This window comes from Labrus mixtus, chromosome 16, assembly GCF_963584025.1.
Source record: "Labrus mixtus chromosome 16, fLabMix1.1, whole genome shotgun sequence".
Lineage (NCBI taxonomy): Eukaryota > Metazoa > Chordata > Actinopteri > Labriformes > Labridae > Labrus > Labrus mixtus.
In genome coordinates, this window is record NC_083627.1 from 24062191 (window position 1) to 24074816 (window position 12626).

Below are 12626 nucleotides of genomic sequence, written 5' to 3' on the forward strand. Positions count from 1 at the left end.
CAATAGAATTGATTATGATTGATGGCCATTAAATGATTTTTAAGCTTTCTATTTGTTCTATAATGTAAAAACCCTCCAAATATTTCCATTATACTGCACTAGATTCTAAATCCATATCAGGCAAGTTAATGCAAGAAATGAACATTGTTTCAACCACATGATGCTACATTTAGTGCATTCGCCTTACGAAAAGTAAAGGCAGTCAAAACAAAAGTTCAACTTATTTAAGCCCACCAAAAATGAAACTTAGACACAATGTGCCTTTTGTGAATGAACAGCAGACTCTAGTTTCTGAGCACTATTTAGATATCATAATACTGAGCCAAAAAATAGTACAATCTGGTAGAAGCATTATTCTCACATTGCCTCTGCATTGGTGATAGTTTGTTTTCTGATTTATCTGAGTTAGGATTCTAACATTAACCCCACCATAAAAGTGAATTCTGTCATTCTGATGATGGGGAAATATAAACACAAGCCACACTTTGTTCAGAGTAATGCAAACTGAAGTAGGCTGCCAAAGCCCTGACATGCTCCCTTGTCCTTTCACCTCTCCTACAGGCCAGCTTTCCTCCCCTGTAACCTCAGCCTCTCACTCGCTGACCAGCCTTAAGGCAGATGCCCCTGCATCACTTCGTCCACTAGCCCCAGGACTTCCAGCTAACTCACATATCACACAGCTGCTCTGGTGACACCTGACAAAATAAGCTCCCAGGCCCGCTGTTTTCCCAAAATCTCACCAATTCTTCTTTTTTCACAACTGTGACACATAAATAACTCCTTTTGATGGGTTTGTCCTCAACTTCACATCATAGAACAATTCATCAAATATATAAAGTCATTAAGATAGATAGATAGATAGATAGAATCTTTATTATCATTGTGTACAAGGACACAACAAAACTTTGTTAGCAGCAATCCTAAACAGCAGCGTTTATAAAAACAACAACAAAAATATATTTGTGGTGATATGAGAGAGAAGTATGCAAAAAGTGTCCAGAGCAATTGCTGTTCAGTGAATGAATGATAATAATAATGAATAAATAGACTGAAAGAATATATACAGTTATTATTTTGCAGTGACTGATTAATTAAACAAATATAAATATAGAGATATAGTGCAAATAAGTGAAGTTATGGTGCAGTGACAGAGTATATACAGTTATTATTGTGCAGTGACTGAATGAATGAGTAAATAAATAGACAATAATACATTTAATTATTTCCACTGCATTAGCAGGTGTACTTACATGCTCAATTGAGGGCATATAATTCGTTGTTAGCCCCTCATATTCTCAGCTAGGTTAGCTAGGCCAGATATCATATGAGCTAGAAAAGATTGAATACAGAAATACATAACACAATACGGTAGCTGCTAACCTAGCTTGTTGTTTTGGTAAAAGTGCGTCTGAAATGACTAGTATTAAAAACATAAACTTTAGGTGACATTTATTTTTATTTTAAAAGTTAAAATATACATAAAAATACTTACAAAAGGAATTTAGTCCATACCGAGAACTTTATTCGTTCTTATACTGAGAGATGATTGTTTCACACCTGAATCTGCGATGCTCATTAAAGAAACAACGTTTATGTTGCATTCAGGGCAAGTGGGAAAATTGTCTCTTTCTAGAAATTTCAGCTACATTTTCACTATGAATTTATTCCAAAGATTTTATTATTGGATGTTGTCAAGCAACAACAGAAAATGATATAGCTCTGCAGCAGTGCTCCATAAATGGTTGGGGTTAAATATTTTTTGCATTGGTAAAATTGAGAATGCATAAAACTGCCAAAAATCAGTTCATAGTCAAAATATCACTAAAAAGATTACATTTAAAATCAAATTGTGAACGCTTTACTGTGAAGTGATTTGATATTAAGGTTAATCACATCAGCATGTAAAGTGTCATCTTTGTCTTTTTCAAAACCACAATAAAAACATGCAAATTGTATACTGTATACTCCCATTTGATATGATAGGATATGGGATGCTGATATGTCTACACTCATGCACTTTAACTTATAGTATCACTGATTGCACATCTCGCTATGTCAATACTGTCCATTTACAACTCTGTTTTTGCACATGTACATTTAATCTTTCATATTTTAGACTAGTAATGCTAAGTTAAATCCTGGTTGTATATATTCACATTCTTAGTTTTGATATTTTTAGTGCTTATTTACTTTGTATTTAATATTATATTATGTTTCGATTCGCTAATATTGTGTTTTTTGCTAATATTGTGTGTTTGGACAACCTGCTGCTGTAACGCCACAATTTCCCAGTTTGGGATCAATAAAGTAATTCTATTCTATTCTATTCTATTCTATTTTTCACCGCCGTAAAATATGTACCAACTATATTTTGACCACATTTCTTACCATTAGTAGAGTCTTATAATATCCCAAATCAAACAGATGAGGCCTGTGAAAATAATCCTTTTACTTTCAATTTTAATTGTATAAGAAAATGCCTCACTTGCAAACAAACAACAACAACAAAATGATAGCAAATAGACAAAAAAGGACAGATTGACAGATTGCATTGATCAAATATTCGTACAGTGACCTAACAGGACTTCAGTGTCTGTTTTTGGAAACATCACTGTGTAGTTTTTTGTTTTGCGAAACAAATACTTACATCACATAGTGTACACATGTACACTAAATGTTTATAATAAAGAACACAAAAAAGTAATCTGTTAGAATATGGCAATAGATAATATTACTACACTTGAACACAGTACTAATGATAGGCTAAGTTAAGATCAGAAGGACTCTCGTGAAAGGGGGCATAGGGAGGTTACACACATTTTTTCTCTCTCTTTGATCTATCATGGTAATCAATTATCAACTTGCATCTTACTGTCCTCATTTATGTGTAGTTTCATAATTATTCGAGAGCTTATGCTTCTCACTTTACAAAACCTTATACATCTATTCTTCCTGTGCCCTGGATGTGTAAAATGATTTTATTTCCTCATGCTGTCTCAAATTTGTTTTGTAACAAAAATGTGGGTTGCTGCAAATACCTGCTCAGCGAAGCATCACCCCCTGGTTATACATTTTTAAATAAGAGCAGATTTTCCAGCCTGGGTGGGGAAGATGGTGTTATTCACTAAAGAGTTGAAGTGTCTTTCAGTAAGTGGTGCATTCAAAACCTTTGAATTGCTCTCAATTATTCTTCTGAGACACTTCCTGGTTTACTGTGGATTGATTGATTACACTCCAACACCCTGTGATGACTTCATTTCAGGATTCTGTGACCTGCTTTCTCTCGCAATTACTAAAAATGATTCCTTTTGATTTTAATTTGCCTGCTATTGAGTGTCAGTAGCATGCAATTACACATTCATCCACAATCTGTTATTTTCTATTTTAATCCTGGATGTCTGCTGAAGACAAAAAGTGGGCCTACTGTTTTTTCCCATTGTTTTAGTATTTGCATCTCATCCATTTTTCCATCCAAGCAGAAAAAAAACTCAGACACTCTCTTGGCACTGACACATTATTCATTCTCAGACAGCTGTTAATTTCTCTAAAGTCGACTGGTTGTCCCACTCGTGTCAACGTTTAATTTTCCACAACCGTACCAGGCTTTCACATTTAATGTGACAAAACATCCATGAGTGACAGGGAACCAAATGTCCAAAAGCTGGTGCCAAAGGAAAGGGGCTTTCAGGTGGTGTCTGCTGCACTCACCGCAAGGTAGGGCAGAGCAGAAGGGGAGTATGCACATGCACAAAGCAAAGGCAGGTTGCTAGTTGACTGAAATGATAGTCAGGAAAATAGCTACCTTTTGAATGCACAGTATGCATGTATGTGTCCACTATTCAAAAAGCCATGGCCTTTCATCTGCTGAGGAGGAGGGGGACGAGCATAGCAAAGAAGAAAAGGGTGTTTGTTCATGAATCTTGGGACACCGTTTGTTGTGATCTGATTATCCATCCTGTTGGACGCGGCAAAATGTCGTAAGACTGAGGACATTTAAAAAAGAATCAAAAGGGTAACCACAAGATGACAGATGATGAAGACTATTAGCAGATTTAAATTAAAAATGTCACACTGTCTTGTTTAAGGGTCTCAAGATATATCATGCGCACCTCGAGGTTTCTTCTTTTTAATTTCTCATTTTGACACTGCCTTTCACAGCAGACAGGTATGCAGACTTGTATCACATTTATGGATTGTTTATTGGATTATGATGGTGCCCAAGCACCTATAAAAGTGAATGGGGTCCATCCCAAAACTGGCACAAATGGCCAGGGTTGTTACTAAGTAGAAACAATAGATTTCCTGACAGACAGTGCTAGATGGTTACATAAATGTGTCATCTGCATTCTCACATGGAGGTTAGCATGTCAAGCAAAATAGTTGTATTTTCTTTAAAATGCGGTCATTTTGGTTACGTACTTAGATGAAAAGTCTGGTTATATATATATATATAATATGGTTAATAAGGAGAAAAATGCCATGGATACATAATTGAAATTCAGTTATCACAGTGGTATTAAAGAGGCCTAATGAGCAAACTACACATTGAAGAGAAAAAAGACAGATCCGTATAACTCTGGAACATGTTCAATGACAGTTTCATTATATATTAAACGTCTTCAGTGTTAGTGTAAGCAAATCCACTCACTGTTGACAATGATCACAACATCATCCTATATTGACATCTGCAGTCATATCACGCTGTCTTTTACCTCTGACCTTTGTGTTGTTTTCCTTTGTTATTATTTATAATGAACACCGGCTGGACGAGTCATATAAAATAATGATGAGGAGAACAAAGAACACAATCAATTAGACCATGTATGCATTTCAATGAGAAACTTGGTTTCATTAAATAATTTAATTGCCCTAATTAAAACATTTTATGAAATTAATTAAGAGATCCTGCCTTGGGAGAGTTGAAATTGCAAGTAAAATTAAATATTTATCAGCTCCTAATTCTTCCAGGTATTACTATCCTTGTGGTTGGGACGCACCATGGAGTAACTTAAGTTTTGAAGGACTTCACTAAAAATATATATTATCTATTGAAATACAGACCTTAATATAAGAACTTTACAAAACACACACACAGAATGTCATAAGGGATAGAAATGCTAATGAGCCTAATTTTGGATTATGTTGAAATGGAAAGGGAAATTTGAACCAAGAAAGCATAATTATACCTGTGTTCTTTATTTCTCCTTTATTGCCTGGGATGTTTCTGTGACGTCATTGCATTATAAATATGTGTTTGACGTTGGGGTCACAATGTGTGCTCATATTTGCTTTCAAAAGTCAACAGGCTAAGTAAATACAAACTAGGCCAGCTCCATTAATCATATCTGTGTGGTGCACCATGAAGAGGGTGGACAGGTGGGACAAGATCAACCCAAAGTTCAAAACCCCATGTTTGCCACAGCCAATAATTCTAACTACCAACCAGTCACTAAAAAAGCTGAGTGTGGACTTTGATGAATCAATATTTTAAAGCTAAGATGTGTGGAATTTCTTTGGGGAAAATCATCTTCAAAATATTGAATATATATCGAGGTAGTATATTATATTTTCATATAAAAGTCAACCCTGGTTTAAGGTAAATAAGTTTCATCTCAATAGCTGAAAATTAGCTCATAATTTGTCATCACTTGGGTAAAATAAAATGTATGACTTTCGTGTTTTATTTTTGTTCAGGCAAGTAATATTAGTCATGTGACTTCAGGCCCTGTTAACTGAATAATCCTTGAAGAAAACAATAATCCTTTGGTTAGTTACATGACAGCAAAAGAGAGTGAGAGAGAGAGAGAGAGAGAGAGAGAGAGAGATTGTGAGTGTGTGTGTGTGTGTGTGTGTGTGTGTCTGGGTGTGTCTGGGTCTGATCCCTGTTAATCACTCTTCCCATAATTACCATTTTCCTGTTAATGGATCAGACCTCTTAATCACCGTTTTGCACCTTTGTCTGTGTGCATGTTTGTGTCCAGTGCATGTCCAGTGCGTGTCCAGTATATGTGTGTGTTTCTGTGTGTTTGTGTGTGTGTGTGTAAAAGGAGAGAACAAGAGAACAAGACAGCAGAGGTAATTTGGCTCAACTAGCTTGACGATTGTAACTATGCAGACCATAAATCTATCTCACAAACGATGCTTTTGCACACACACAAATCCTTTCCTGTTGTCTTACATATACAAGAAATCGAAATCTAAAAATCAGAGCACAAAGGGGACAATTTAATTCCAACTCTTTTGCCTCTCTTTCTCTCTGCAAGAGGGGGACTGAAAAAAAGAATTGGGGAAAACCTTGTGGTCACTCTACTGAACTTCTTGCTTCCTTGTTTGATTAGCCCATCATGGCAATTCAAGTATTTAAAGCCACAAAATTGTCAAAAATAAACTGATTATGGCAGCTGGCTGATTTGAAATTATGGCTGTTGAACTGTAGAAACACGGTTCATTCCCCACAGCAAAGTAATGAATCAAGTGGACTCATTTAATCTCTCCATGTCTACAACCTTTTTATTAAACTAAACCAAACTGATTTCTCTATCCTACCACTGCAGGAGCAGTATAGTTGCCCTATCCATGCATGCCTGGTGTAATTAAAGAAATAATATCTGACACAAACCAGAACCCTATCGACAGAGGGAGCTCCTGCATAATGTTGACGGTGCAGTTCAAGTTCAGTTCTACAAAACTAATCTCCAGAGGTGTCAGTGAATAGTCAGGCTGTAATGTGAAATGAGAGATATGCAACAGGTTTTAAAAAGCATTAAAACCATAGCACCATTTGATAAGAGTTAAGTTATAAATATTTTTCTCATAAATACATCCATTAGGAATGTATTTGTAATGTGCATCACCTTCTTTTTATCAGCTAAGCCCATACCAGATAAGATAGGACAGCACAGCAGAGCTAGTAATACAGATTCAGAAATTGCTATCCTGAAAATAACAAAACAGTTTTTGGATGAAAAAGTGTTTACATATTACACCAAATTGCGAAGATAATTGAGAAAATAACTTTTTTTCAGGGATTTCAAGTCTTAGAACATTTATTGTAGTTTAGCTTTGCGGCATTAGCGAACCATGCTTATGCATCCCTCTGGAACTGTCCACAGCGTTTGTGTGTAGACAGTGAGTTTAAACTCGATGTGAGATTCATTCATGTCTGTGCTTGTTTTGTTGGAAGTCATGCTCCCTGATATTTCATCATGTAAACATATTAGCTCATTACAGCTCAGCATTGATTGGCAATAACACAAAAGGAAACCTTTTCATAGCTGCAGCTTAAAGGCGTGGAAACTGGCTGCACATCAATGGTAACCTAATAATAAGCAACGGGCTGTATGCCATAACAGGTGTTTGTACTGTGTCTGCCGTCTTACTTTTTCATGGAAATTAGAGGATGACAAACACAGATAAATTGCTGTGAAAGAGGCCTAAAAAAATGTGGAAAATACAGTTTTAATTTGTCATAGAAACGACTCACAGCCCTTACACAATACCTTTGGAAAATTAGAAAACTGCCCCTTTTTACTTTGCCAGGTTTTCATATGAGCAACCCCCACTTTTCTAAAATAAAAATAGTGGTCACAAATCATAAAATAGTAAAAACTAGTCACTTTAATCTTGTCCTACCTGGTCCTGAAGTTGGCAGGATGTGGGTGTCCATCATACAAGGACAGAAAGTCATATTCTTCTTCTATGGCAAATGACAAGAACATGAGCTGGATTCTACTTTCTTCTTCCCCGACGATGACCCAGGTGCAGTTTGCCCCATTGGGGTACCCATAGGGAAAGCCTGGCGATTCTATACTGCCGTTTCTGCCCTTCAAGGTACCTCCACATGTGTAGATAAAACCTAAGGAAGAGAAATAGGAGAAAAATGTATTATTTTTCACATGTTTTTTTTTTTCAAGGAGAAAATAAACAGCCTCTGTGCTGTATATGAAAGGACAGCGAGCAAGAAGAAAAGAAAAGGAAAGGTGGTTGAAAGAAATTCATCCAACATAAAACACCTAATTAAAACATACACAAACAAGGCAACATCAAACTTTCACATCCATATCTCTGTGTGTGTGTGTGTCCTTGCAGACAAAGGGGTCATTTTATTATGTGAACATGTTGGTGAATGCATCTTCGTGTGTTTCTCTGTGCATGTAGTTAGCAATAGTCGGTGTGTATCCGCAGCAGCCAGTGCTGTAAAGTTTAAGCTTTGACAGAGACAGTGTAAAGACTGCAGGGGTTTTTTGTGCAAAATAAAGCAGATACTGTTATTCATGCCAAAGAACAAACATTAACACCCACACAGTTTTAATCTGTATCCCTCCAAAACCCAAGGACATGACTACAACCTTTAAGCAACCAGTTCCAAGTCTGTGATTTAATATTCACTTGTTTTCTTGAAGGTGATATAGCTAAAACATGCCAGTCTTGGCCGTATGGTTAGGGCGCACACCCCATGTAGAGAGGCTGTAGCCCTTGAAGCGCAGCCCAGGTTCAAATCTGACATATGGCTCCTTTCCTTCATGTCATTCCCCACTCTCTCTGTCCCTAATTTCAGACTGGATCCACTGTCTTGTCTCTCCCATAAAGGCAAAAAACCCTAAAAGAAATCTTAAGAGGAAAAGATGCCAGTCTGGTATGATGTATGTAATTTCATTTTTGGATTGAGCCACAGGTCAGCATGAATCATTATTCAAATTTGGTCTGATATATCCTTATTCTCTGATGCTGTTCAATGATATGGTATTCATGCAATATATATACTGTTCTAACTCGTTCAAATATTCATCAGCAAATCTAACAACCCCATGTATCAGTAGTTCAACATAATCTTTTCTCTGGCCTCCCCCACAGCGAGGTTCACAGGGTGGGTTGTGTTTCAGAGAAGCACCCCAGGAGCTCTTATTCACATTCAGCGTGAAGTGCTTGAACCCAGGGCTCCCCGACTGAGGGGAAAATAAGTTGCTACTGAGCTTTATTTCACCTGACTTAGGAGGTGAAATCAATAGCATTCTCTTGAATTCACATTTGTGTCCACTTCTTTTGCTTTAGCTAGTCAGTTACTGACATGTCAAGTACATGGGAACAATGTATACTGTCTGTTAGTCAGCTTTATCGTTTAAAAATGACTCAGCACTTTATAACTGAAGGACATACGCATGAGTTCCTTTAAAGAGATATACATCTCCACCCACTGTGTCTATTTAGATGGGAGAATGACAGACATGACGCAAATGCTAACTCTCACAGTATGCAGCATCAAGGGCATGAGAATAACACTATAGATCCAAATAAGCTGCTGTAGGTACTTCATTATGGCTCTATAATGTCAAGCTGGTGTGAAAAGAGGTGGAGGCAAGTGTAGGAAGAGAGAAGTAGATATCAAACTAACAACAACAAGATGAACTGAAAAAAAAAGATGTTTAGCTGCTCTGAAGCAAATGTTTCCCAAGTGAATATCACAATGCTACATGGAGCTATTTATCAGAATTTGTTCAAGTCAATTCACTTTGCTTTATTGATATGTTTTTAAGACAATGTTGCCAAAGCAGCAAACCTAAAAGTCAAGATATAGTAATAAAAGAACATGCATTACTATCCAGTAATGACTTTCAGCAGTCATGACTATACATGAATTAGAATGAATGCTATTTTAGGATTCATTCAATGGGACAATTAAATACAATACAAAAGGATTTTGTTTGTGTAGCCGAAAATATGAATGGCTATTGAATGATCATGTACTGAATGTCTTTTTTTTATTTGTTGATTTTTCTTTTGTTGTGAATCTCAATGTTTCTTAAAGCTTGGCAATATGGTGAAAGTATCAGATCTTTATATATTCAATATACAAAATACAAATGATTGATTGATTGATTAATTGATTGATATCATAACCATATAGGATTAAGGTTAGGGTGAGGGTCGATAGTTTACTTAAAGCCAGATTAATCCATGTCAATTTAAAATTCACCAGCAACCCTAACCTAATTTTCAGTTGTTTCTTCTATAATCAATAAATATCTGGTACAACAAAACAAACACAGATCAGAAGTAGGTATTTTCTGTGGCTATGATATGATGATATTTTGAAGATGATGGTAAATCTAGATAAAAGGAGGAAGTGTAGATTCAGTTAATATCCTTTGAACTTCCTTCCACAGGCTGCTTGTACTGATAAAGAAGAAGTTAAGGTAATTCTGCTGCCTTACTATTTCAAATCTCTCCGGGTTACAGCGCCGGCTAAATGCCTAAATTGTAAAATGTAGATGTAATTGATCTCCTCGGACTTCATGGTTCACATCAGAATCATTATCCTCTCCCTTTCATCTTAATGATCCTTTTATATCAAACACACCACAGGTGTTAGATGAAAAACTTGCAGTGTTCAGTAGTCAACTTGGTCCAGAGCTTTTATTTTTATTTTTTTTTGCAATGCTTTATCGATCCCCAATGGGAAAGCCCTCTACTTCTTCCACTCCAGGGGAGCTGGACTGCAGATTCAGCTTACAGAGCAGAAACCCTTGAAGCTGGGAGGGATTTAGCATCATCCTGCACAAGGACACTACAGCAGAGAAGAAACTGGCTGTTGAATTGAGCATGATTCTGTCTTCTTGCTGGGAGATGGTTCTGCAAATCACTAAGCCTCTGTGCCTGTTGAATTTTTCACATTTGTCATTCTCTTTTAGCTGTGACTTCCCTTCATCATTATTAATCATGCATAATAAAATGTATGAACTCTACAGCTTCAGACCAAAATTAAGAAACAGAGAGAAAGATTTCCAATAGTTTTTGACACAGAAGCAGTGTTCCTTTTGTTTATTGTTCAAGGTTTAAACTAGTGTCTTAATTTAAAATGGCTTTACAGTTTGTTTCAAGTCCAACTTCTAGGCCCGTAATTGATCTCCTCTGAGCGCAAAGCTCAAATCAGGATGATCATACCCCTGCCTTTCATGTTCATGAGCTTCGTTATTTACCATGGCAGCCAGGGCCGCAGGAACAGCAGGGCCCTCCCACTGGATGCTTTTCCAACCAATTATCCAAGACGAAATTCCAACCATACAACTATGTGTGTGTCTACATAGAGTATATGTGTTTGTCAAACCCTCATTTAAGCTAACATTTCTAAGACCTTAACAGTGACGGATGTAATGACCAATGGCAGATTGCATACAATTGAGGTTCTATGTCTCAGTTTGTTCAGACGCAATCAGAGCTGCAATGTTGAGGAACCTTGGGGCTACAGAAAGAGCCATATGAGATCCAAACATATAGTATGAACATACAAAGACCGACAAAACTTATATAACTGACACATGCACTCAACACACACATCAATTTTAATAGTTTGATTCTTTAAATTTGACAGAAAGAAAAGAAAAGGCAGAACATTTCACTCTAACTTGTTCGTTCTCCAGATAAAAGGAATTGTGCAATGCAACTACTCATTGGATTGCCATTTTTGCCCAGTTAAGAAAGGGAGGATCCATGTGGTTTCCAACAGGAATTCAATTTTATGATCACAGTTAAGAGGGATTTGTGTCCCCATGAAAGAGGACAACAAATATTCTCAATTACAAAGACACGGTGGATATATCAAAACGGCTGCCCAATGTATTTAAATGCAAATGTATTGTTTTATGATGTAACAAACCCTGCATGTCCAAGATAATACTTTAGTTTTAATAAAACCATAGATAGTCAAAATAGTGGCCCAGTCATTATGGAGTTCATAAACACCATAAAGACATAACTGACTTAAGACAGAAGCTTGAGATCGTATCTTCAGACACCGAAAAAGTATGTATACCTAATTAAGGGTGTACTTTATAATTTTAGGAGAAGACCACGCTACAAGTGCCAAAACTCCACATTTGCCTTTCTTTTCTTTTGCCAGTTGGTTTATCAAATATATAATTTTACCCTTGTCTTAATGATAAGCTCTTGGCAATTTCATTTTAATCGTTTTACTAAATGACAAGAATATGTGGTTTCTTTTCTTTATGTTTTTAGAAATTAGCCAGATATCTTGCACACTTCCTTTGATAGGGCCAAATCCCAATTCTCTCACTTTGCTTTACTTGCTTTACTTAATTTTCTTGACCTTCAATCAAATTTTGGCAAATACTGGCCTTTCAGAATGGAGCTATAAACCATTTGGACTTTTACTTGTAAAATGCAAATAACTGTCCTGTCACACAGAAATGGTCCTTTTACCAGGAGCGCCCATATTTCTTCTTACATCACCAATAACATGTTCTTTCTATAATGTTTATTACACAAATCCATTAAAACATGAATAGATATTTCAATGGATTTTTAACAGTTTTGCATGATTATTTGCAAGCACATGGCGTCTTTACCAGTGCTCCATGCTCCATTTTAATTCTACTTAAGTTCATAAAGCATTTTGAGAATTTTCGTCTACCCAATGAGTTGAATTGCAATTGAAAGCTATAGATATGGCTGCCAATATTTACAACAGACACACCAAGACAGGCTAATGCACTTTATGTGTGACTGCAATAGAAATCTGTGTCCCAACCCAACACATCAGACGGACAAGTTGTAGGGAAAAGATTCAGGATTAAGTGAACCCTATTACTGAAGAAGAAATAATTGTTCCA

At 36.4% G+C, this 12626-nt stretch overlaps 1 protein-coding gene across 1 annotated transcript in view; it reads right to left on the reverse strand.

Annotated features, from left to right (window-relative positions):
- Positions 1–12626, reverse strand: part of csmd1a (CUB and Sushi multiple domains 1a) — a 135966-nt gene that overhangs the window by 47027 nt on the left and 76313 nt on the right. Inside the window, exon 3 of the mRNA XM_061060452.1 lies at positions 7633–7855. Coding sequence (XP_060916435.1) covers positions 7633–7855 — 223 coding nt within the window. The remainder of the gene's footprint in view (positions 1–7632; positions 7856–12626) is intronic.